Here is a 27,684-nt window from a genome sequence, read left to right as displayed (position 1 = left end):
GCATTAATTAGCAAATCGTCCACTTGCTCTGATAGTTCTTTGGAGATTCTTTTTAATTTACTTAAAGTTTTATTGAAAAACCAATAGGACCATATTGATTTTCAGTTGAACCATGAGTCGTAATCAGGGCCCCATCCAATGTATCTAACGTTCGTTTCTTCCAAAAGGTGTTCTAATACCTGGATTTATATAGTTTGTGGGCTGTGTCAGGAATGAATAAAATAGAGCCAGGTGAAATGTGAAACTTTTTTCTATTGTAAGGTTGGGCATCTGTTGAGTTAGACTACTGCTTGGTTTGGGATTCACCTCAGTCTCGGAACAAATGTCTGTCTGAGGTGAATTTTCAATTGTCAAAGCTTCTTTTGTTCTTAAATTGTTATTCATTTTTGAGCGTGCGAAAAACTGTTTGTAAGAAAACAATATACAATTTCTCCTCTTTATAGACTGCCACAGTACTAAAAACTGGAATTATCTCACCGGGGAATCTGCAACTTGAGACTGAGAGAGATGTTCCACCCGGTGGGACTTCGGCCCCCCACGGCAACACACTGCTGAGTCGACTTCTTGAAGAAGACCCCAATTATAGGATAACAGCCACTTATTTAAACAAAAGGGGGGTTTCAATTTTGGGTGCTAAAGTTTCAAATTTCAAATGTATATTTCTCTCAGTTCTTGTTTTGCTCGTTGAATTTGAAAGATCAACTGGACGCACGTGCAAGTCCATCTTGCTGATCATGGTAAAATATTTTGTTAAAAAAATCAATATACTAAAATACAATTTTAAATGTTTCAGAACTTTTGAGAAATCAAAAATGGTATGCGCTCAAAAATCAGAAACGTTAAATGCACTAACCTACAAAACTAAATTTTACAGAACATTGATTATTATGACTCTTATTATTCTCGTATTGTTTACAATTCGAAAACATTTTATCTATTTAAAAGAACATGATGCTTTTTTATCATTACCATTTCATATTAACACTTCTCATATGTTCATCAGTTGCGAAGACTTTCGGGACTTCGTGAACAAAACAGGTAAATTTAATTAGATAAGCTCACTCTGTTATAACCCCCCCCCCCTCACCCCTCACCCCTCACCCCTCACCCCTCACCCCTCACCCCCCCCCAACACACACACACACACACACACACACACACACAGACACACACACACACACACACACACGCACACACACACATTTACACACACACGAACAAACAAACAAACAAGCAAAGTACTATCTTTCCTCTAAAAATTCAAAAACAGGGTCTTTGCAAGTCTCCTATAAAATTGCAGCCCCTTAATGAGTTTTAATTGTGTACGAGGGGGTGGGGGGGGGGGGGGGGTTAATAGTGAATAGTGGGGGGGTTACACGGGGGCTAGTTAAATGGTTGGGTAAACCCATTTAGTCATAAATCAGTCATCATCAAATCAAATCAGTTCAGAAAAAAACGGGCTCTCGCTTGTTTTTCATACTTGATCGTTCTTACCTTTTTTAGGCTGGCGCATCTAGGCAGAAGCCGAGTCATGATCAGACCAGCCAATCAAAGGGTCATTTATCCTATAGATCAGATTTCAGCTCCTTTTCCACACCTGCTACTTTAGCTCTTCTTCAAAACCCGTCGAAACAGACAGTTAAAATAAATTTGTTGAATGCACAACAAGTTATATTTCCAAAACAATCTTTTCTTTTTTTTCCCACAAAGTTTCTAATTTTGGACGCATTAAAAAGATTTTTGACTTTTTGTGAATTACTTTCAAGTTTTGCGCTTATAAAAACTTTTGACTGATGTGAGAATTTCATTTCATATGTCACAATTTAATTTCAAAAAGGCACTCTTGTTATTTCAAGGAGCAAAGTTAATGCAAAGAGTTGCTTGTGTCGTTTTTCTAATGATAAAGTTTAATTAAGCACCTGTTAAATTCAGAATTTTAATTATAGTCCAATCTGCCTGTTGACAGATCGTTCGTGATTGAACGTCTTGATATGGTAACCTTCGATTCTCTTTATTTAGATACTCCCCTTTTGGCACTTTTTGTTTCAATTTTGAGGAAATTTGGTGTGACTTTAAGTTTGACATTGAATTCTCCGCTAATTGTGTGAGACAAAGAAATTAAGTTGAATTCCTATTTTTCAATTTGCGAGATATATAGATATTAATGCTTCGTTGATAGGTTCCATTGCTGTTAACATCCTGACTGAAATCTATACCACCACTAGGGGTGTCAAGGGTATGAAGGGTATAAAGATACTTCTAATTGGCTTTAAAACAAGGCATAACGTTTGACGCCTGTCGGTTTTGCACCCAAAATCAAAAACTGGAAGAGATGTTTGAAAGAGCCAATATTCACTAACTAAGGAACGTAATGGAGTTGTAAAGTTTTGTATTTTGTCGTTAGAAGGCTTCTAGCTGAGGACTGGCTAGCACCAAAACTCGATCAAAATTCCGAAAGATTTCTTTGGTGGTTACTCTTGTTGTAGGGAGTGTACTGTGTTGTACCCAAAAACCGTTGCTCTCTCGGCTGCTTGAACACTTTGCTTTTGGTAGTTGAATTAATATCAAAAATATGTATTACAAGCAACAAGTAATGTTATAGCCAGAGACGAATAATTGATTAATATCAACAATAAAAAGGAATTTTTCTAATGAATCTGATTAATGGTCCACACTAAATCAAACCAGTTCAATCAATCTGTCCACAGTTATCCACAAATCAGTCAATTTACTTCCTAAGCCAAACAACAACAACAAGTTTTGCCTCCCAGTAGCTGTTTTACCGGCCATAAACTTATAATCTTTGCAAGCAGCGATTTTCAAAATCTTCGCAGTCTAACTCACTGCAACTTACGAAACTATGTTTTTTCACAAATATCTCACACAATGATTACAATTATCCTCTCACTAAGAACCAATTGCTCCACTTGAGCAATTCCTATCAATTTAGACTAACAAACTGCTGTTTTTCAGCCCCGTAAGTCTTTCTCTAAGCGTTTTTCTTGTGCTTATAGGTGCTCAGCCTTATCAGTTTTTATCAGCAAAATGTAACGTGTCGTTCCTTTTCGAACATTTGATCTAACGTAAAAGTGCAACCGTGGGCGTAGAATGTTGGTCACGGGCTGTATTTTATCTAACTTAAAAGTTTTCTCAAGTTGACCGCAGTTCCGTGGCGTAAATGGTTTGCTAGTTTCAGGATTCAAAACAACTCATGTTTCATGTCACATAATCTCTATGCTTGCATGCTTGTTTTTATGTTTTCACAGCTATGTCTGATTAGTTATAGGGTTGAGTTGCTTCCAATTATGATGTCAAAATGGTTCTAACAAGTTTTAAACAATTCTCCTTACATCACGTTGCTGGAAAAATCAGGGAAATTTTAGATCTTTCGAGAAATTTTTAGATCTATTTCTTGGTTGGATTTTCGTCAGCGTCAAAACTCTGAAACTAGAATATATCTAATTTTTGTTCTTCACGTTTAAATGGGGTTTTCACGTAGATTTTTTGACTATGGTAAAAGTGTTTTTTCTTTCATAGAAACACACAAAAAAATCTGTTATCACCTCCTTTTTGTTTGCCTTAAAATGGGTAAAGAAAATTTTCGGGGGCCCGAAGAAGCCTATTGTTTTTTCATTGCTTGAGCAATAATCCCAGGAGTCACCAGTCAAAATTTGAGTTCGATCGGACTTTAGGAAGTAGGGTTTTGAGGACTTGAGTTGGGGTTGCAAAATTATGGACGCTTATATTTCCATTAATTTCTTTTCTTGCTGTCAGAATTCCTTTCAAACAATTCTTGTATTATTCTGTTTCCTTCAAATAGGTGTTGGAAAGGGTTCTAACAAGTACTTTGTCAGTTCGATGCACCTCATATATCAAATTCGTTCATAACTCATGATTTCTATTAAAAATTCCCGTTTAACACTTTTGAATTTCCAATATTTAATTGCTGCTTTTTGTTGGCAGTATTGATTACTTCTACTGTTCAGTTACCAGAAGTACTGTAACCTTGCTTTTTCTTAGCTCCAATTCCAAGTAGAGGCTATGGATTTCTCAAAGTTTTACTGATAAATTTGACCTGACTGACAAAAATTGAATAAAAGAAATCAAACAACTAAATGCTTCTTACCCCAAGACCTCTACCACTATCCTCCTGCAATTACAAAATCGTTTCTGAAAATTTACTTGAACTCGTTAAACCAGTAAAGGTTTGCCGGTCTTAGATCCCAAAATTATTGCAGTAAAAAAGGGAATATTTTTCCAAGTCATTTTCTTTTTCTTTTCATTTCTTCATGTGTGTCCCTTCAACCACCCTTCTATTCTGCTTAAATTTGTTACGGGACCAAGCCCGTATATTTGTTGTGCGTAGGAGCCAAACATTTTCTGATTTACACCATTAATGTATCAGTTTTTAATGATTGGAAATCTTTGCTCAGACCATGCGCAAATGTAGATTAAAATAATTGATAAATATTTTCTTTTTCACATGCAATTTTAGTGCTTTTACAAAAAATTGCTTTCGTGACAAGTACTTTCTTCGCTTTTTTGATTTCTGTTAGCCATGCTAAGGGTAATTATTAGGGGCAAGCAGTTATCCTTTTTCCTTGAAAATGCAAAACAATGACCCACGAATAATTCAACACACAATTTTTGGTTATTTCCATTTTTCTGCGCTAATTATTCCTTGTTAACATACCCATTATCTCTTTCCTGAAAACACTAACTCTGACCATTTAGCTGCCTATAGGGAATAAATACTCAATTTTATTATACCAAAATGGCTTTTAATTGGGTGCAACTTTGGAATTTGGGGGGAATTCATTAAAAATATCATTGTTTTTCCCAAGCCCCTCAATTTCTGTTTTTTTGCTGTAATCATATTTGGATCTTTTAGTTTAATGACCTCTGAGTTTCATTCTGACTATTTTTGACAACTTGATCACTTTGCGAAGAAAGTCTTTCATTTGTTTACTTAACAAATAAAGATAAATTCGACCCCAAGCTACACCGATCAAAATCGTTCCTTTCGTTTACATAATCAATGTACTCTAAGTTATCTCCTAAACTCTGCAAACTAATTAACAACTCAATGCTTAACTGTCACGTAGTTTCGATGAACTTGCATTATAAATTCTGCACTCCTCCCTTCTAGACTATTATTCTCCCGAAAAATAAAAAAAACTTCCGTCTGTCCCTGTGTTTTAGCGCTTATTCCACTGCAAATTTTTTTTTGGAACTTAGTGAACCTCGGTTAGTGTGAACCAGTAAATAGAGCTGCAAGTAAATGAAGGTTCGATAGTGCACAGAGCACCGTTTAGTGATTAAACATTTAATAGAGGCTATAGGCAAGATCTTATAAGTCACTCAGTCAACCAATTGTTATTGCACAAAAAAGGGGCTGTAAAAAGCTCACGTGCAAAACAATTTTATACCAATAACCCTAGCTCTGTCTAACTTTAACCTAACTCCGAATTTTGCAATCAAACTGGCAATCTGTTTACAATATTTTTTTTTCATTTAGAGCACGTGCACCTCATTATTATCAACAGTATTGTTGATTCAATTATGAGCTCATAGTTTAATGTATGGCATAATAGCCCACAATCGCAAGAGCTGCGGCCTTGTTAGATCATACTTACTAGCTCTCACCAAAGACAGTTCAACTTTACCGACTTTGTCAACTCTTCTTTCTTTCTCCAAAGCTTGAATGGACGTCCATCTCCAGTCTCATTCTTCTATCTTTCCTTTGGTTTGCGTCACATTACCTTGGGCCACTGACACTCAAAAATCAGTTCTATCTACTTCTCTTTCCGACTGACACTTTGTTTTCCGAACAACAGCATGCACAACTCAGGGTACTCCAACTCCAGGCTTCTCCGATCGTCACTCGCTTTCAACAAGTTCGGAGAGGACCGACACGGTAATTCCCTCCTATTTTGTTCTATCTCTTCTTGGCCGGATAGTTTCATCGAAAACTGATTTCGATCAATGCATACTGCTTTGTTGATATAAACATTCAAGGACTGCTCCCGTTCTCGAAGTGTGCTGCCACTTCTTTCTCTTCAAAAGAATATGCAAGAGCATTTCCTCAATCATTTGGCATTTTCAGCTCTAGGCCACTTGCCGTTGAAGGTGACAACGAATGATCATCACCGAAGTCTACTTTCTGGTTTTGGAATACTTCACACTCCGTTTCACTATATGAACTTTTTCGGATAAAGATTTTTGCAGTAGAGATTTGCTTTGCCCCACCATCAGTGACTGATCAATGGCGCTTTGCACAATTTGTTTGCCATGACAAGTTCTATCACTATCGGCATAAGAGAAACTCACTTTGCAGTTTTTTTTGTCTGAGTGGAACAATTGGGGCTCCGAGTCTAACCAACTGTTTTTCTTGCCATCTGGCTCTTCCAACTTCATTTGAACTAAACCGAAGACCACAAAATGCCAGCCAACAACACTTTCATCTCGGCCATCAATGAAAGCGTCGGATATCACTAATTGTTCAGCAGTTGAATGATCACAAACATCATAAATAATTCATTCATCAGCCATCGCTATATCTGCATCAAAGCTCTGATTCTCCACCATTTTGAAAGTTGCAGGCGCTAGCCGCTTACCCGAAGTTCCAAAACAGGTTTCACCTTCTTGTATGGTATCAACTCTGCCTCAACAAATGCGAAAATTTTTGAATCGTCGTTTTCATTGTTGTCTGTTTCATCACCTGCGTTTTATTTCCAGATCTTGGTGAAAAAGTTATTGCCTAATTTTGATTGTGTAGTCGATTTTTCTTCTTCGCTACCTTTTGGAAATCGATCCGTGTCTGTCGTTGCAACCTTGCTTTTGTAATTTTGGCCGCTTTGCATTAAACATCATCTGTTGTGAAAGCTACAAAACTCAATTGTATGCTCGCACAGCTATCTCAGATGCAGTTTGGGTCAAACAAATTTGATCAATTTTCTGCGACCCAGTACTGATTACCCTGGCTTGAATTGTTAGAAGTCGAATTTTCAGCAAAAGCATATTCTGCTGCTGATACCCAATCAGACTTTTGAGCAAAATTAAAATGCTGCTTAGCTGTTTCTCCAACATCTATCCTTTTGCCAAAATACGGCTGGCAAGGACTGGATGTGATGTATTCACACGTTATCAACCCTTTAGAGCTTGGGTTTCCAAATGTCAATTAGTTTCTGAGAATTGACTCAAAAGAATTAGATTCACTGGGCCGATCACAAATGTTTGGAAGAAATACGTCGTCGTCCATGCAAAAAGAACTTGTTTTCATCATCGCTGTCACAGAAGCTGTCGTCATCGTCAAAAAACTGTCGTAACAAAACAATACATCATCTTCTGACTCACTGCTGGCAATTTCCTGAACTGGTTGGCTTCTAAGTCTGCAACGTTTTTGCTTTTGCCATTGTCCCACCGTTCAAAGCATCGATCCATCATTTCCTTGAGCTGTTCATTTTCGGATTTGGTCTTTGCCGTAATCTGCTTCTCCATTTCTCTGTCGCAATCAAACAATTGGCTGCCACCAATGACGTTTGAAACAGCAACAGTCTCCATACTGGACAAACTGTCAGTCCGTTTTGAAGTGCTTTTTTGCATTACGTCTCTGAACCTCAGCTTTTCTTCAAGCACTGCTTTTACTCCAAAACCAATAGATTTTATGGCAGACCAACTTTTAGTCAAGGTCTGTGCTGGGTTTCTGGTCATAGCTGATTTGACAATATCAACTGTAAGTTTAACATTTTTAACATTTGAGTCATCTTTTTGCTCGATAACTCTTTTCCGTCAACAAACGTCACTTTCAAACACTGGTCTGTCAATTTCACACTGTAAAACCGCTTCGTCATACTCCTCTTTTTCTATCAAGTACCTCTCGAAGGCATCTTCATACATTTTTGGAAACTCGGACATTCTTAAGTCGAAGAAGTACAAAAATTTCTTGAAAACCTCAAACACGGTACTTACGATCGGTTTCCAAAATTCAATTAGCAAGAAATTCAGAGCATCAAGAGCCCAACCACACAACTTCTCTGGCAAGTATCTCGTGACTTCCTCTTCTGTCCACAAAAAGTTTTCCCAAACACCCAACAAATACCGACGCCAATCCTCCCAAACTTCATATCCAGGCGAAAGAAAATTTTTCATAAAACCGAATCCTGCCATTGTTTTCCAAATTACAGCCTTCTACTCTGAGTGCTCCTCTGATGCTTCAGTTTCTGTTGTAGATAATCTCAGTTTTTGCTCTCGACATCGTCTGAATAATCTCTTCAATCTATCTGCTTGGGTACTACCACCACAACGCTCAGTTAGAATCATCGTCCAGAGAAAAATCACTGACTGTCTTCCAAAAAAACAGTTTCCCGAAATTAACTGTTTCTGTTGCTCAAATTCCCTTAATGTTCTTCGTTTCACAACACTTGTAATCTTGTTACAACTATCGTCATTGTGTTCCTCGACTGAATCTTCGTTGAAAGTCGCCAGCTTTGAGCACTTGTTGCAAGTCTCTCAGAACTCTGGCTGCGGACTGGCTATCAACCAAAACTCTATCAAAATTCCAAAAGATTTGTTTGGTGGTTACTCTTGCTGTAGGGAGTGTATTTTGTTGTCCCCAAACAATGTTGCTCTCTCAGCTGCTTGAAAACTTTGCTTTTGGTAGTTGAATTCATAATTAAGGTGTGAAAATCCAGCAACAAGTAAAGTTATAGCCAGAGGCGGATAAATGATTAATATCAACAACCAAAAGGAATTTTCTATTAAAATTCATTTTTGGTCTTTACTAAATCAAGCCATTTCAATCTCGCTGTCCTAGTTATCCACAAATCACTCAGTTTACTTCCTAAGCCAAACAACAAAAACAACAAGTTCTGCCTCCCAGTAGCTGTTTTACCGGCCATAAACTTATAATCTTTGCAAGCAGCGATTTTCAATAAGTTTGCTGCAACTTACGAAACTATGTTCTTTCACAAAGATCTCACACAATGATTACAATTAATCTCTCACTAAGAACCAATTGCTCAACTCGAGCAATTTTTATCAATTTCGACTAACAAACCGCTGTTTTTCAGCCCCGTAAGTCTTTCTCTGAGCGTTATTCTTGTGCTTAAGGGTGCTCAGCCTTATCAGTTTTTATCAGCAAAACGTAACGTCTCGTTCCTTTTCGAACATTTGATCTAACGCTTAAGTGCAACCGTAAGCGTAGAATGTTAGTCACGGGCTTTATTTTATCTGAATTAAAAGTTTGCTCAATTTGACCGCAGATCGGTGGCGAAATTGGTTTGCCAGTGTTAGGATTCAGAAAAAATCATTTTTCATGTCACTTAATTTCTATGCATGCATGCTAGTTTTTATGATTTCACAGCTATGTCTGATTTGTCTTAAGTCTGCCTTGTTTCCAGTTATAAAATTAAAACGTCTGGTTTTATCAATTTTTTTAACAATTCTCCTTATGATCACAATGGTGGAAAAATCAGGGAAATTTTAGATCTTTCTGCCTTTTTCTTTGTAGTATATTCGTCAGCTCCAAAGCTTTGAAACCAGACAATAATTAAATTTTTTTCTTCAAGTTTGAATGTGATTTTCAAGTAGATTTTTTGACTATGGTAAAAGTGTTCTGTCTTTCATAGAAACACTCAAAAAAGTCTGTTATCACCTCCTTTTTGGTTGCCTTAAAATGGGTAAAGAAAATTTTCGGGGGCCCGAAGAAGCCTATTGTTTTTGCATTGCTTGAGCAATGATCCCAGGAGTCACCAGTCAAAATTTGAGTTCGATCAGACTATAGGAAGTAGGGTTTTGAGGACTTGAGGTGGGGTTGCAAAATTATGGACGCTTATATTTCCATTAATTTATTTTCTTGCTGTCAGAATTCTTTTCAAACAATTCTTGTATTAATCTGTTTCCTTCAAATAGGTGTTGGAAAAAGTTCTAACAAGTACTTTGTCAGTTCGATGCACCTCATATATCAAACTTCGTTCATAACTCATGATTTCTATTAAAAATTCTCGTTTAACAATTTTGAAGTTCCAATATTTAATTGCTGCTTTTTGTTGGCAGTATTGATTACTTGTACTGAACAGTTACCAGAAGTACTGTAACCTTGCTTTTTCTTAGCTCCAATTCCAAGTAGAGGCTATGGATTTCTCAAAGTTTTACTGATAAATATGACCTGACTGACAAAAATTGAAAAAAAGAAATCAAACAACTAAAAGCTTCTTACCCCAAGAACTCTACCAATATCCTCCTGCAATTACGAAATCGTTTCTGAAAATTTCCTTGAACTCGTTAAACCAGTAAGGGATTGCCGGTCTTAGATCCAAAAATTATTGCAGTAAAAAAGGGAATATTTTTCCAAGTCATTTTCTTTTTCTTTTCATTTCTTCATGTGTGTCCCTTCAACCACCCTTCTGTTCTGCCTAAATTTGTTACGGGACCAAGCCCGTATATTTGTTGTGCGTAGGAGCCAAACATTTTCTGATATACACCATTAAAGTATCAGTATTTAATGATTGGAAATCTTTGCTCAGACCATGTGCAAATGTAGATTAAAATAATTGATAAATATTTTATTTTTCACATGCAATTTTACTGCTTTTACAAACAATTGCTTTCGTGACAAGTACTTTCATCGCTTTTTTTATTTCTGATCGCCATGCTTTTTTATTTGCTTTAAAATTGGTAAAGAACAGTTTGGGGTGCCGGAAGAAGCCCGTTGCTTTTCCCATTGCTAGAACAAGTATCCCAAGAGACACCAGTCAAAATTTGAGTTCGGTCGGACTTTAGGAAGTAGGGTTTTGAGGACTTGAGGCGGGGCTGCAAAATTATGGACATTATATTTCCATCAACTTATTTTCTTGCTGTCAGAATTCCTTTCAAACAATCCTTGTATTATTCTGTTTCCTTCAAATAGGTGTTGGAAAGGGTTCTAACAACTATTTTGTCCATTCCATGCGCCTCAATTATCAAACTTTTTTCATAACTCGTGATCTCTACTAAAAATTGCCGTTTAATACTTTTTGAATTTCCAATTCTCTAATTGCTGCTTTTTCTTGACAAAATTATTTTCTTCTACTGTACAGTTACCAAAACTACAGTAATGTTGTGTTTTCTTAGCTCCCATTCCAAGTAGACACTTTGGATTTCCCAAAGTTTTCCTAATAAATTTGACCTGACTGACAAAAATTGAATATGAGAACTCAAACAACTAATTGCCCCAATTCTAAATATCTCAACCAATTTCCTCCTTTAAATACAAAAATTGCTTCTTAATTATCACTCGAAAACGTTCAACCAGTAAAAAATTACTGGGCTTAGATCCATAAAAACTATTGCAATAAAAAAAGAAATATTTTTTTCGACTCATTTTCTTTTTCTTTTCATTTCTTCATGTATATCCCTTCAAACACCCTTCTGTTCTGCTTATATTTGTTATGGGACCAAAACCGTGTATTTTTGTGCATAGGAGCCAAACCTTTTCTGAATTACATCATTAAAGTATAAGTTTTTAATGATTAAAATATTTGCTCAGACCACGCGCAAAGGCAGATTAAAATAATTGATAAATATTTTCTTTTTCAAACAACACACTGTCATTGCTTTAACGAAAAGTAACTTTTGTGACAAGAACTTTCATATCTCATTCTTTTTTCTGTTCCCCATTTTATTATTGGGGGCAATCAGTTATCCTTTTTCCTGGAAAAGTGCAAAATTGAAAATGCAAAATTGAATGACCCACAAATACTTCAAAGCACAATTATTGGCTGTTTCCCTTTTTGTGAGCTAATAATTCCTAGTTAACATACCCGTTATATCCTTCCTGAAAACACTAAACACTAACTCTAAACTGTTAGCTGCTTAAAGGGAATAAATACTCTCTTTTATTATACCAAAGAGGCATTAAGGTGTGCAATTTTGGAATTTGGGAGAATTCAATAAAAAATATCATTGTATTCCCAAGCTCCTCGATTCCTCTTTTTGCTGTAATCATATTTGGATCTTTTAGTTTAATGACCTTTGAGTTTCATTCTGACTATTTTTGACAACTTGATCACTTTGCGAAGCTAGTCTTTCATTTGTTTACTTAACAAATAAAGATAAATTCGACCCCAAGTTACATCGCTCAAAATTGTTGCTTTCGTTAACATAATCAATATACTCAAAATAAGCTCCTAAACTCTGCAAACTAATTAACAACCCAAAGCTTCATTGTCACGTAGTTTCGATGAACTTCCATTATAAATTCTACAGGAGTGAATATATGGTAAACACAAAAAAACTGCTAAATTTTCTAATTTCTAAAAAGAAAATTCCAAAAAGCCTCGCCCTAAATAACGCGTTCAGCAAATTTTGTGTTATCTTTCAGCGGCCACAACTGCATATTTCGCATCTTTTCCATTTTTTTCACGTTTCCAGCAAATTTCTTACTAGCATGGATCACCCCACCTACAATCTTCAAACCGGACCCGAGAACGTTTTTGCAGCAACTGTTTTTTAAAGAAATTTTGCAATGGATCAAGTGAAAATGCTGATATTTTTAGTGTTTGTTAGAAATAATGTCAGAAGTTCTTGGATTGAGTTGATTTTCAGTGTGCTCAACTTATGAACAAAAAAATTTCGGAGATTTGTTCAAATTTTTTGCCATTTATGTACTCCTAATTTAGCAGCATTTCCGAGAAACAAATTCTTGCTTTTAGGGTACTCTTCTTCCGACTGCCGAGGTCGCCTTGGCAACCAGCTGGGAGTGATGGCTCTGGGGTTTCAGATTTATTTGAGATTCGGAATCAGACTACTTGTTGACCCTTTTCAGTTCAGAATATTAAACAATGTCTTCAACATGAGAGTCATTTGCAAAAACGATGCTTCTACTTTTTGCATGCGGATTCCAAAAGGTCAGTTTGAGGGGGTAAAAAGCATATTAGGGTCCTCCAAATAAACCCCAATAATCTATATATGAACAAAATTATAAAAGTATGAAGCTTTCATAAATTTCCCCCCCCCCCCCGTCCCGCCAATTATGCACAAACTAAGGATCTCCAGAAGATCAAACAAAACCGACCTAAGAAATGGTTGGTATGCTCGGATTTGCAGGTAAGAAATCATCGGTATATTCGGTTTGTTCAGTTTCAGACGTCAGAAATCGTTGGGATACTTGATCCTAAAATTCGGTATGTTGGGTATCTTAGACTTAGTAGTTGCGACTTTAAAGTTATGATAACTGTCGGTATAATAGGTCCCTTAGATTAGGACTCGTTTAGAAACATAAGGACTCGTTAGTAAGATCGGTCTCTTAGAATTTGTATGTTTAGTTTCAAACGTAAGAAAACTTTGATATGTTCCTGTTGTGCGGTATGTTCGTTTTCACACGTAAGAAAATTTTGTTGTTTTGTTTTAAACGTCCTTAGTAGAACACACCAATCAAAATCTGTTTTTGGTTGAAGAAAAGTTAATATTTCTCAAACGAAGTGGAATTCATTCTGATCAAGTTGTAGTTCAAATTAGACAATACTCACGATCAGAGTTTTTCTATGTAATGAAGTCTAAAACGTTAAGACTTTTCTTGCAAAAAGGTTAGATTTTTTTAAATTTTAGTCGGATGAGAAAGTTTATTTGCATATTATTTTAAAATCTAGTGGATTTCAATCGGTCACGGGCTTTTTAAAATATGGTACAAAAATTTTCCTATGTATGGGGAGTTCAAACGAACCAAAAAAGAGCGGATTTCAATCGGGTCTAGGGATTATTGTTTCGACCCCTCTTGAGGGGGAGGAACTGTATACTCAAATGGGTTTTTTGTTCGGACATTTTTGGCCAATCGGTAAATTCGTCATACAGTTTTGAGACTGGTATCATTAGAAAGTTCGTCCCGGTAGAATATTGAATTGAAAAGATTTTTTTCCTTTCGTTTTTTACAGGGAACTATTGAGGCTTAAACTTCTGAGAAAAATAGAGTGAATTCCGTTCTTTTTATTCACATTTTCCGGAATTTTTGCCAGAAGTTTCGTCAATTTTGGAAAAATTTGTCAAAATGTTGAAGAATAGTGTTGTTGATTTCATTTTTTATGACAAAAAATAATGTCGACTATTTCTATTAAAATGTTTTGTCAAAAATGCTGGCTAAAAATTCCAAAATTAAGCCTTTGTCATAAAAATAGCACAAAATTAGCGTTTTTAGTCAACTTTGATTAAATTTGCCGGCAGTACACCCCCAAACACCACTGGCACAACCTTTGTAGACACCAAAGGAGGTTATTCTTACTTCAACTTCCGCTGAGAGTGCTCGGTAATTAAAACTCTGCCGTTTTTTGCAAAATTTACTCGTTGATTATCAAAAACGCAGCATTTATTTTTGATTTTTTAATCTGACAAATTATCTATATCTATAACATTCGATATATTAAGTGTTCCTAATGGACGAATAGAATTAGGGGGGCTGGTTTCGAACCAATCTTGGACTGTTAAAACCCAAAAAGAATTCGGATTGTAATCAGTCAGTCTATTTGTAAAAAAAATCGATCTTTTTTATATTAACTAAAAAACAGAACATTTCAAATCAAAACTCAGTAGTGATAGCTCCAATTGGCTTCCTAAGCAGCTCCAAATTATTGCATGTATTTTTTTACTTGAAAGCTTACGTTCGTATTCACTTTTAAAGGTTTTGATTTTTAAATAAATAAGGGCTTATTGAAGTTTGCCTCCATTTTTTTCTTAATTTGTTCAACTTGTAGCTTAGTGTCCGCAAAGAAAGAGTGCTTCTTCTTTTTACTGATTTAAAGAATAATATCTATTGTGGTTTTACGCCTTAAGTTATGGTGTTTCTGGCTTTGATACTACTAGATTTCACTTTTTTTTTTTAGGTATTTGCCTACTTTTCACGTTTTATAATTTTGTCACATTATCATTTTACTGACATTTCACATATCACATTTTGGCGTTAAAAATAAATCAAAAATGAACATATTAAAATCCTTAAAAATATAGATTATCGTTTTCAAGACTTCGACACTATCTTTGAGGAATTTATCTGAATTTTTAAATTTCATCTTTAACTGTCATTTTTAGTTTGTCGTTTTAGTTGTATGAAATTTTCGGTATAATCATACGTTTCACTGGTTTTTCATGGGACGACACATGAGCTGATAATCTGATATTAGCAGATAGTTGATGGCTTTCATGACTTTGAAAACAATTGTTTTACAAAAAAAACTTTTCAGTTTCGCATTTTTGTTCATTTTATTGTTTATTTGTCTCCTTAATTACAGGTCAATTAACACCTAGTCTCTTTATTTACAAGTCAATTATTAAGATAATTGTTTCAAGGAAAGGTGTCAAAAAAGATTGGTGTCACAAAATTGAGAAATATGACAAAATTTCTTTGACTCTGTAGTTCTGTCATGTAACCTGTCTGCGAGACCTAAAAAAGTTTCATGGGCCAGTAAAGATCGTTAAATTCAGAAAATGACAAAAAAAAATTAAAACAATCAAAAATTATAACCAAATCTTACTAAAATTTGGGATATTAATATCTTCAGAATCCTTTTATTGTCGCCAGGGACTACCCAGTATCCCGGTTGCAGACCTTAAATAGTTTCACTGGCTCATAAAGATCAATAAACCTGGAACATAGTAATTATCAGAAAATTTTAATCAAAACACGGCAAAAACTTGTGTTATTTAAACAATGATAACCATTCAATTACCTCTATCAACTATACAGTAACTTATTATCAAACCCTGGAGGAAGTTCCTGAAGCCCCTGGTGAAGGAAATATTTCTATCAATTTCAAATAAAAACATGAAAAAATTGAAAGTTTTCAAAAAACCTGCTAATGCTAGTGATATTAAAAAATTGATAACCATTTTTTGCTACTCGAAACTATGCAGTAGCATACCTGCAAAACCGTTAGGAGGTTTCCTGCCCAGTGAAGAAAAGTAACTAACTTTTACAAAATTTTAAATAAGTTGCTTTTTTAAAATTGCTAAAGTTTGTAATAATAAAATATTGAAGCACATTCCCCATTACCGTTGTAAACTATGCAGCTACCTTTTGTCAAAACCTAGAGGAGATGCCTTGGCCATTGAAGCTAGAAAATGCATAAAAATTGACAAAAAATTTCCAAAAATTAAAAAACAATTGCAAGGCTTATAAAAAAGTGCCACATTTTGTGATATTAAAATTGTTGAAAACCATTCAAGGGCCAACAACATTTTTTCAGTGATTTTAATAAAACCCATAAAGAGCTTTTCTGAGCCCTGAGGCTGAGAAAAACTAAATAATAACAAATGTAAAAAAAATCGGAAAAATTGCAAGTTTTGTCAAAAAATGCTCAAAATTTGTGCTCTTAACATTTTGAAAAACATTCCAATAAATCTAAAAGCTATACAGTAACCTAATATTAAACCCTAAAAGAGGTTTTGTCGCACCTGGGGCTGGAAAAACTTAAATAATGACAAAAAACTTTGCTAAAATTCTGAAAGATTCTGATGTTATTATTTTGAAAACCATTCGCTGACCACTAGAAACTATGCAATAATCTAATATTAACTCTAAGAGGAAGTTTCCTGACATCAGGGGCTAAAAAACGTTAAAAAAAATTGAAAATTTTCAAACAAAATTGAAAAAAATTGTAAGTATCAGTATAAATTTGCGTTTTTATGCTTGGAGTACCAAATCATATAGCCCTTAAATGGCCAAAAAAAGTAACAACATTTTGCAGAAGACATTTTGAAAAATGTCTTTTGCAACAGAAAAAATGAAAATTGACAAAAAAATTGAACAATTGCTTTATTTTGAGCTCAAATCTTCTAAAAATGACCTTTAACTTCGAATTACGGTCTTCCCAGTAGATTCACCACTCTATGTACTTAAAGGACTATTAAACGCGGCCAAGAGCCTCTAATGAAAATAGATAATCGCTGAGCGTTACCTCTCTATCTCGTTTTGAAAGCTCAAGGTCATGAAAAATGGTGTGAAAACAACTTACAAAAAGACAAAGCACCAATACAAACCAATTCTTAGATTGTAAAAACAGAAGTATTACCTAAGTTTGCCCTTTTCTCTTTTTTGTCTACCTGTCAACTAGTCTCATTAATGAGAGGTCACATGCTACGTTATTGGCGTTCAAAGAAGGCGCTATCGAATCTATTTTAAGGGCCAAAATATGGCTTTACGGCTTCGAGAGCGTTTTCTGGTAAGCTTTAATTGAAATTTTGTGTGTGGTCCAATTGTTGTTCTTTTTTAACCGCATCAAAAATTGAATAAGGACATGTCTGGACGCCGTTCTATAGAAGCAATGACAATCCTAATCCTGTAGGATATTTTAGCAGATTTCTAATGGCTTTCATTACTTTGGAATTAATTGTTTTTTGAAAAAAAAAAATAAGTGATTTATTAACTTTACTGTTTTTGTTCTTTTTTGTCTAATTTTTACCGAGCTTTATTATGTTCACTTTAAGACGCTTTGTTAGCGTTGATACTAAGTTGTTTTTAAAAAACGGACGTAAAGTTTTGGATGTAAATAATGTTTGTTGTTGTTGTTTGATTTTGTTTTTCGTCTTTTCTCACCTTCTTAATAATGGAAGAACTCGACAATCTAATGCAGCATAATTACTCGATTGAATTATGGAGGCGATCTTTTTGTTCATATAGTTTTTTTTTAAAAAATACGTGAATTTTTTGATTTTTCTATCTGTTCTTCATTTGGTAGACAATTATGCCAAAATTTTGGATAAGTGGGGTCGGAACCTTATGTACGATCGCACATTACCGCGCCTCCTTGTTCAAATGTAAGTACTTTATCCTGTGTAAGCGTAGTCTAAAACAGCAAGTGTTTTTGGTGTAGCTTTTTGAGGACAAAAGTTAGACTTTCATTATTTTCATAAGTTGCATATTAAGCGAATAAAAGCTGATCACAAAATATTCGATTTTCAGAGAATTGGTGTAGTTCCATTTAACTCAACCCCCCCCCCACTTGAGCTCTCAAGATAACCCCCCCCCCCCATTTGAGCTCTCACTTGAGCTCTCAAGTCTCAAGAAGAGATCCGCAAAACAACTACGCCTACTAAAAATATTTTCTTGTTCCAATTTTGCAAAAATGAATTCTGTTTTGAATACTTTAGTTTTCATAAATTCCCAAAACAACAACAAAAAAACATGAGACGGTGAATTAGATCACATGTTCATTGTTGTGGTTTCAGACTGCGACCTGAGAACAGTAGCAAGAAATAATACATTGAATGGTACGAGAGAAGAGTTGTGGGAGAGAGGCACTTCAGTTTATGGAGAAATGCCCTCTGATTTGGAGGGAAAGAGAGTTGAGCTACCAACTTATCCTCAATTCCAACCCTGGATTGTAACAGGTTTTGCATTGTTACGGATCACCTGTAGTTGATCAATCACTCCTATTTTGAAGGATTAAAAAAAATTCAACACGCACAAATTTTCTGTTTGAATCAAACACCGTATCTTTTTTAGTTGCAAATAGGCATGTTCGGAGTTTAAATCCTTTTTTAGAGCTTCAGTTATTCGTGTTAAGTCGATTTTGGACACTAATAATATCAGGTATTATATGAGAGCTTTTCAATCATTTTGAGAGACATCAAAAAACGAAACTTCAAAGATTATTGCCGCTAATTAGGCGAAATGGTGTCCCATTTTTTCACCCCTATTCATTTAACCCCCTATCATTTAACCCCGATTTATTCACCCCTGTATCATTTAACCCCTCTATCTTTTAACCCCACTATCATTTCACCCCGATTTTAATCCCTATAAAATAATGATTATTAAATTAGCAATTAAATCATTTGGCCATGCCTCGCGGGCCATGGCCATGCCTCAGCGGCCCGTGGGACTTGATATGAAACTATCACAACCGAACGTGGGATTAATCTATCCACTTAATTATGACAAAACATGCCTTTAATGTCGACTGCTAATTAGCGGTATGAAATGATAGAGGGGTGAAATGATAGAGGGGTTAAATGATAGAGGGGTGAATAAATCGGGGTTAAATGATAGGGGGTTAAATGAATAGGGGTGAAATGAAGTAGAACCAGGCGAAATAACGTCCAAACAAAATTTCCCCCCAGTTTAGCGAGCAGTTTTGGGTAGCAAAATGGCATGTACGCATGACAAAATGTTGAGAGAATCTGCATGATGGATTACCGAAATGAACGTTCTTGCAACATACCTGCTACTTTATCGCAACATTATTGCAACATTCTTTCATGAATCTTGTTAGATCCTACAGTATAACCGGCCAGGAAAAGATCAATGACTTCTGTGATGTTACTAGACGCGTTTTAATCCTACCACATGAGAGGGAAAATTAGTTCTGTTTTTTAAAAAAGTTATTTAGAATAAGAACCCAAAATTTTCCTCAAAATGAAGATTACATTATGCCAACTGCTGTTACAATATATCAAAATGTGGTGAAAATTTTCATGCAAGTAATGCACGTCATTTTCGCAATCGGTCAACAATTTTGCAAAAAAGAAAAAATGTATTTCAGAATATTACTTAACAAGGCTTAGTAACTTACAACAACTATTCAAATGTTCCACTCTCATAGAAAGTTTCTCAAAAACTTTCCTATTTTTCACAATTTTAATTCCAATTTATTCATCTGAATTTATTCGTGTACTGGTATCTAAATTAAAATTACTTCCAAAGTTGCCGCGACTAACAGACCCATTGAAAGATTTTATAATGTGTTAATATGCAAAAGGAAAGCAGCTTCAGAAGTATATAAGTTTCCCCAAGTTCGATCAGAGAGAGATTTTTAACTCACCAAAATACTCATCAGAGGCTATGTTGAGCGCAGACAAAACATAGCAAACTTTATGTTCAGAACGTTTTAAAACAATATGTTCGTTTAAAAGGCATTTTTTTGTAGAAAAAAATACAAAAAATGATCTTAAGCATTATAATAACATGTCCTATCCACATCAATGAAACCAATATAGATTGGCACCACTTGACTTCGAAAAGAACACATATAAAAAAAATTGAATGTCTTAACTCAAGAAACAATTAAATATTCTTTTGATCAGAGGCAATCATGAGCGCACGAAAGTCTGACGAGAGGCGCCTTAGTCGACACTACACGCCTATCTTGTACGGGTTTTACAAGAGAAAACGCCTATATTGTGAGACTCTTGCAGGATTTCTTGCCTATCTTGTAAGACTCCTGCAGGGTTACTTGCCTATCTTGTGAGACTCTTGCAAGATTACTTGCCTATCTTGTAAGAGTCTTGCATTTATAGGCTATCTTGCAAGATCTTTTAAGAATTCAATCTCTTTTTTTTCTTTCCTCTTTTACCTACTTATTCTTTCTTTCTTCCCTATCCCTGACAAAACTTACCTTTATGCCCAACAATGTTCAATAACAACTGCAAACACGGCTAGCCAGAAGTAATCAACGACAAGTAATGGCAATCAGGAAAAGCCAGTAAAAGCCCTCCACGGTGTTTATAATGGCTTCGTACCCCAGTAACAGTGTACAGTTTAGAACCAATGTCCCAAATTCAAACTCAAACTCAAAAACTCTTCAAGCTGCTGCTGTAATAAACTTGATTGTTGATGGTTGTACATGAATTTCCTTAGCTCAGTTTTAAGAATCGTGCAAGACTCTAGGATCAAATTGTATAATCTTACAGGATTCTTGCAAGATTCTTACCGGATCTTGAAAGATTGGCGTGGAAATGCAAGACTTACAAGATAGGCGTTTTCTCTTTCAGGAACCTTGCAAGATATGCGTTTATTCTTGCAAGAACCTTACACAATAGGAGTTTTCTCGTGTATGAATCTGGCAAGATAGTCGTGTTTTTATCGTCCGTGCCCTCAAAAACAAGGTTTAAAAAAAATTTTGCAAACTTCTGTCGGAAAACTATCTCAAGCCCAGGTAAAAACCAAACTTTGAGATTTTACTGTATGTTCTGGTGTTGTTCCCATCCTCCTTTCTCAACCAGGCTGGGAGTTACAAACAAACAACTATAGGAGAAAATATACACAACATAGCAATAACGAACTGTGCTTTTATAAATATATTTGAAAAAAAACTAATTTTAAAATCGAATGAACTAAATCAATTCTAAACCCACTAAACTTGGGTATGGTGAAATGATAAAAGTGACAGTAAGTTTTTATATATTACTGTTTACAGGATTCCTCTCTGAGTTCAGAAAGCGGATGAGATTCCACGACCGTGTTGTATCTGGTGCCACTCGGATCGTTAACAAAGCGAGAGACAAATACAACTGCTCTGTCTTCTCTTCATGTGTTCTGGTTGTTGTTCACATGCGCATGGAGGACTACCCAAGCAAACTTATTTCCTTTTCCCGGCTATTTTTCTGCAAAGTCAAAAATATCAGAACTAATCAGCTCAGCAAAGCTCTTTCTCATCTAGTTTCATAAACAAGATTTATTAAAGATAATTAGATAATTGTATAAAGCATAGACCTCTCTTCAGCGTTAAAGCAATTTTTATAATCAAAAGTTGTGAATGTAGCCCATATTCCACAGTGGGTTTTTTTGTCCTTTTGCAATCACCGCAATTTTTACCGAGGTGTCAACGGTAAAAATTGCGGTGATTGCTGTGAATGGCTTGAAGAATTGCAATTTTTAGCGCTGAATAATGTTAACTCTCAAACTCGCAAATCTTACGAAAACACATTTCTAAAAAATTACATCAAAACTTTTAGAGGTGAAATTTTTGGCAGGTTTGCAAAAATTAGGGTTGAAATTTTTTTTAATTCCTTTCGGGTGGTGAAAATGAAAATTTCACAACTAAAAACAGCTAATCCTTCAAAAATTCAACGCGTACAATTTGCAGTAAAGGTGACATGTTACTGGCATGCATGAGGTGGAGGTGATATTAGTAAGAAGTCAAATGAATGCTTTAACTTCATCACTAAAGTTTGCAGATCTTGCAAAATTTTCTCCGCTTTCACAACCTTCGCCACTAAAAAAGCGTTTCCTTGTCCAATTATCACATATTCACATGTCCGTTTTAAGAAAGCATAGTTGAAAAAAGTCGCAGCGTTGACAAAAGGCGCATCTGAATATGTTAGTTGTTTTTGTTGAATAGTTAATGCTTTTTTGCTGAGACACACTTCTCGCACAAAGTTTAATGGATTTTCTTCAAAATATGACTATATTCCTCTTTCTTTTGGTTGTTGTGCAACATATACGTGTTAATGACAGGTCTCAATTGCTTCACCAGGACGTATAACCGTACCTATTTAGATTTCAGTTTTGTTTTATTGACTTTCATTTAGAAAAATATCCAGTTTTGTTTTAATAGATATTAGTTTTAATGATTTTCAAATGAACTGTATAAAAAATTCAAATGTTCCGTTCTGCTTTTACCATGTAACTCAGTCTCACTACAATAGAACTCTCAATTACTTTTGCTGATGCGAATCTTTTTTTCTTGGCTGGTTATATGCTTTGACTAATGGCTTCAACCATTTATTTTCATAAAAAACTTTCTATAAAAATCAATTTTTGGGTTTCCTTCGATGTCTTTTATACGGAGTCCTTTTATAATTAAATCTTATTGATGTTTAGATGACAAGCAAAGGGCGATTTACCGTTTTGACCTCCACCTGTATTTGTTGTTATTTTGTAGTCTCGTTACTTTGTCTCTTCAATAACAGACCCAATTGGCTTCCTTAGTTTTGGCAATTTAATCCATCTCCTTTTGCTAAAATCGTTTGCTTGTTATAGCTTTTGAAAACATTTGTCTCAAAAAATATTTGGACTTTTGAGCTTCGACAGATTTCAAATTTTTTATCGGTCAATTTATAGCTTAGTCTCTGTAAAGACAGGTCTCAAACCGTTTCCAGTGAACTATAGTTTATTTTTATAATGGTTTCAGTTTCATTCATTTGTTTCTCAGCTTTGTTATTACTGTTACTTCGAGACTTCAAAAAATGTTTGAGATTCATATGTATTTTTGTATATTTTAAAAGATTTTTTGTTTCTTTTTAAAATAAAAAATTTATGGTAGTTCACATTGGCTTTGAAATACTGCGCAACTGAAGAATTTTAATGCCGTCAGTGAAAAGTTTATGGATTTAACGGCTTCACTGCCATTTTTGCTCCAACAATAAAATACTTTTAAATTAAATACTTTTTAATTTTGACTGTATTTGTCCTTCTTTTTGTAGCCGTATGACGTACATTGGTTAAAGACAATTGATATCAAATTATTATAATCACTTTGAAATTTATTGATTTCATGAAAGAGAAACGTATTTTTGAACTTTGCGCCTTTTTCCTCTTCTTGTCGACCTGTTACCCAGTCGCATCGCGGTCAGATCCAATTTTTTTCTGAAGAAGTTTAGGTTAATTTGGGTTGTTTAGGTTTTATCTGATGCGAGTTTCGGTCGTAATTAATGTTTGTTAATTTTTTTATTATTGTCTTTTCTAGTAGTCCAAATAACAAAAAGTTTTATCGGTCATATAACGTGGCATTATTTCAATCCATTATCATTTTGTTGAAGGGTATTAGGTTTATGAAAGTTTTCTATCTCTTCCTCATTTGGTAGCCAATTAAGTCAAGAAGGCGAATGAGCGTGGTGGCAACATTATGTACGTACGCACAATACCGAGCCTCCTTGTCGCTCCAACTCTTCAACAAGATCTACAAAAAGATGTGAATTTCGTTGCCCGCAATCTGTAAACAATGTATATGGATCCTCGGAGCGGTGGCCCGCTCGTTGTTTCCAATGTTCAGAGCCCTATATGGCGCTCGAAACTACCGGAAGACACCAGAGGAAATAAAATTGCAACTGAAATCGACCTCTCTTATCATGTAGTACTCACCGAAAAACCCAGCACAAGAGTAACTGATTCTTGTAAACGCTTCCCGAAGTTAAGCCTCGCCAGCTCAAGCAAAGCAATGAGCATCGATTGGCGTACGGAGTAAGCATTAGGCTCAGACCGTCTACCAATAGTTCTATCCATCACATGTGACCTCATCACACAATCAACACCACAAAGAACTTTAATCATATTCCGCAAAGCTGACTGGGCATTTCTTAAAGACGACATTGAACTAAAAATGAAAAAAAAACTACGAGGCCAAGAAATGTCTACCACGTGGAAAACACCTTAGGGAAAGCCCTAAATGCAGCGGTTAGCAGGCATTACCCACAAAAAAGAATTAAAAGAGTGGTTGCAAATTTCCTAGCGAAGCAGTAAAAGTTTCTGAAAATTGAGACGCAATTCAAAGAAAACATCCATGGGACACCAAAATAGCGTAACCAAACCATGAAAAAAAAACAAACTTGTTCAAAGTCAAAAGCACAAACTTGTACAAAAACTTGCTCACAGAGGTAACTGCTCTAAACTCTGGAGCACAGTAAAAGGTATTGCTAAAGCACCTGCAAACAGAGCCATATATTTTAACGCTAAAAGAACTACTCCTCAACATGATCCATGGAAATGAGCCAGCAAGTTTATCCAACAATACCCGAGGAAAAGGAAAAACAGAAAGGAAATACACTGAGAAAAATAAGGAAACTGGATATAGAGGGCACAATGTTTATGTGTAACACAGTGAAAGAAGCTGTAAGAGACACAAAGAAAACAAAAGAGCTGGGTTCAGATAGAATAGCGGCAATCATTTTAAACCATCTAGGCCCCACAGCACTGAGATACCTCACTGATACCATGAACTTTTCTGTTAACAGTGCAAAAATCCCGAAAATCTGGAAAGCTGGCCGGTTTATAACCGCACACAAGCTGGGAAAAACCGTAGACGAACATAAAAGCTTCAGAGCATTTGCACTCCTCCCCCTTGTTGCAAAATTAACCAAAAACTTTTACTATGTGACATCATAGAATATCTACAGAAAAAACTTCAGCATGGCTTTAGACTTGCGCTTTCCGCAACAACAGATCTCAAAATTGTCACCAACAATATACAAAAAGGCCTTAAAAACCTGCAATCGTTTTCTACTAGTAGACATGGAACTCACCACCGCTTTGGTTACGGTTGACCACAACTTACTACTAAAATACATCACTACTCAATAGTCGTATAAGATGGGTCGCTTCACACTTACATGGCAGGTTTTCTTAAGTAAAATATAACAACAAAAAATCAAAGTGGAGAAGATTCAAACAAGTTGGTCCCCAAGGTGGTGTACTACCACCAATAAGCTTCAACATCTGTTTGAGCAAGCTGACCCTACACCCAATGGATATCAACATCACGTTCTACGCTGGTGATAGAACTTTAACTACATCTCACCCACAGGTTGAAACATTACGTGACATGATAACTCCATAATTAATTACTTTACACGACTGGCTAGAATCAAGAAAGCTTAAGTTAGCAGCTGAAAATCAATGGCAACTCTGTTCACAACATGGAGCAAGGAGGCAAAGTTTTAACCACACCTCACTATCAACAATTCCGCAATACCAGTAAAGTCCAAAGTAAAAGTAATGGGTGCTCCCTTTGATATTATGCTTAATTTTGGACAACATGTGAGAAGCACCAAAGAGATAATACAAAAGTGCATCAACCTGCTGAAAAAGATTGCTGAGAGCGACTGGGGCTGCACAAAACAGACACTCTTGGTGACTCACAAGGCCAAAATTATCGGTCAAAACGTACTGAACTACGGTAATCTCTTTTAGGCTGCCAAATTCAGCAATACAAACTGGAATCACCTGCAAACGCAACAAAATATTGCTCTCTGCACAAAAACTGGGTGTGTAAAAATGTGCGACATCAATGGCTTACACAATGAGGGTGAAATGCTGCCAGTCAGAGCTCACACAGAAAAGTTAGCAGAGCATTTTCTAGCCTGTTGTTGTCAGAGCCATCGTGCTGATCATTACACAACTTCTTCAACCAGTTTTTGTCCCATGAGACCAAAACTAAATGATACTTATAGGGACCGCGTGAAACAACACAAAAGCAAAAAAACGACCGCTAAATCGCAAGGAATAGAAAAATGTGCGCGAAATTATGCATCGAAACACGCTCCATACTCAATTGAGCAATGACAGCAAGCAACTAGGTACAACTCTACCAAAGACAGCAGAAGAAGAGCAAACGCTGCCTCGAATTGCACGTATCCGATTAGCACAACTGAGAACTGCAAACTGTCCCCTGCTAAACTCTTAGTTGAGTAGGATCTGTGACAATGTTCACAAACGCTGTCCGAAATGTGATGTAGCACCACTTGACGTAAACCACACTTTCAACTGCAGTAAGAGCACCATGGACCTGAAAGTGATTGACCTGTGGGAAAGACCAATAGAGGTAGCCAAATGGCCGGACTTATTACCATCAGTCCTACACGAGCACACTGCACAGAAGAATCCGCCTTCCTTTCCACTTTCCCTTGATGTTGACGATGCCCCTCCTGGTCCCCCCTAACCTGGGGACCTCATCTCATTCACAATGGCGTAGATGCAGAAAGGTCGCAGCACCACAAGCAAGTTGTGGATAGGCGGTCACACACTACTACAAGTATATCGGTTTTTATCATGATACAAATGCAACCAGGGTACCAGTTAAAATGGCAATAAGTGCCTGTATCCCGCCAGAATTACCTGCGAATTGCAGCTGTGTGCGACAGCTACAACAACAACAACAGCGACAGCTACCTTTTGAATCCAAATTATATGTGAAATATCATGCTGATATAGAGCTTTAAGTTTATCTCTTGAGCTTATCATTCTGTATTTGACTCAATTAGGCCCCAATGAACTAAAAAATTAACTTCAGTTTGAGGTAACTTCAAATTGACCACAAAAATGTGGGCCCAAGTTATAAGTGGATTCAAATTTTGCATAAAGTTTGCAAAATGTTTGAAAAATTACAAGAATATAACAAAGTATGATTAGTATCTTGCAAAGATTGAAAAATTTTACTATGCTCCAATTAAGTTGGAAACAGTTAAATGCTCTTTCAACAAGTTTCAAAAACATAGTTTGTAACGAAAAACTTTCGTAATATTTGCAAAATGCTTGCGATCGACGAAAATTTTCAGGAACTATTATTAATAGAGTGCTTTTGAGAGCAAACATTTTCATTAATCTTTCGAATTTCCTTTAAGATGTTGAGTTCGTGCGTATTATTTAGAAAGCAAATGAAAAAGAAAAAAATACCTGATGAAAGTTTGAGTTAAAATACTTGCTTTGAAAATCGTTTTTTTTTTAAAAAAAAAACAGAATATCGGGGAAAAATTTAATTTGGCATTTTAATTTGTTTTCTCTTCTCAAAATTTTCCATAAATTCATAAGATATATCATGTTTGCATAGGCACTCAACAACTCGACCTATCGACGAACCGAGCCATTTAACAAGAAAAATTGGGATGGATTCAAAATTTTGCCAGAATTATTAAAAATGTTTGATTATGTTGTACAGATGTTCGATCTTATTGCACGGCAAATCGGTCATTCAAGTTTAAGGCTTGTTCTTTTTAGGGCCTGCCAAAAAAATGTAGCAACCAGTAGAATGAAAAAATGAATGGTTTTCAAACCTTGACCTAATTTCATGACATTTTACAGTTCGTGCACAACTTTTATTTAAAAAGGAAATGATTAGCTGTTTAAATACAGAGCATTTAACAAAGACAACAGAGGGAGCAGTTGATCTAATGTCTAAGACGGACTACCTCCCCAACGCATTCGACTATGCACAACGAATTTATTCA

The 27,684-nt window shown here is 35.6% G+C and overlaps 1 protein-coding gene across 1 annotated transcript; it reads left to right on the top strand.

The window, feature by feature from the left end:
- Positions 1 to 715: 715 nt before the first annotated feature.
- LOC142356330 (uncharacterized) lies at positions 716 to 27,684 on the top strand (the record flags this gene model as incomplete). The annotated part of the gene is made up of 5 exons (XM_075408261.1): positions 716 to 737; positions 12,693 to 12,887; positions 18,193 to 18,354; positions 21,162 to 21,317; positions 27,590 to 27,684. Coding segments are annotated over exons 2-5 (558 nt in total), but the record flags the coding sequence as incomplete, so codon positions are not given.

The sequence above is a fragment of the Convolutriloba macropyga genome, unplaced genomic scaffold (assembly GCF_964194025.1).
Source record: "Convolutriloba macropyga unplaced genomic scaffold, txConMacr16.3 SCAFFOLD_1108, whole genome shotgun sequence".
Classification (NCBI taxonomy): Eukaryota; Metazoa; Xenacoelomorpha; order Acoela; family Convolutidae; genus Convolutriloba; species Convolutriloba macropyga.
The sequence above is the reverse complement of the archived record's forward strand: the minus strand, read 5'-3'. Positions and strand labels throughout refer to the sequence as shown.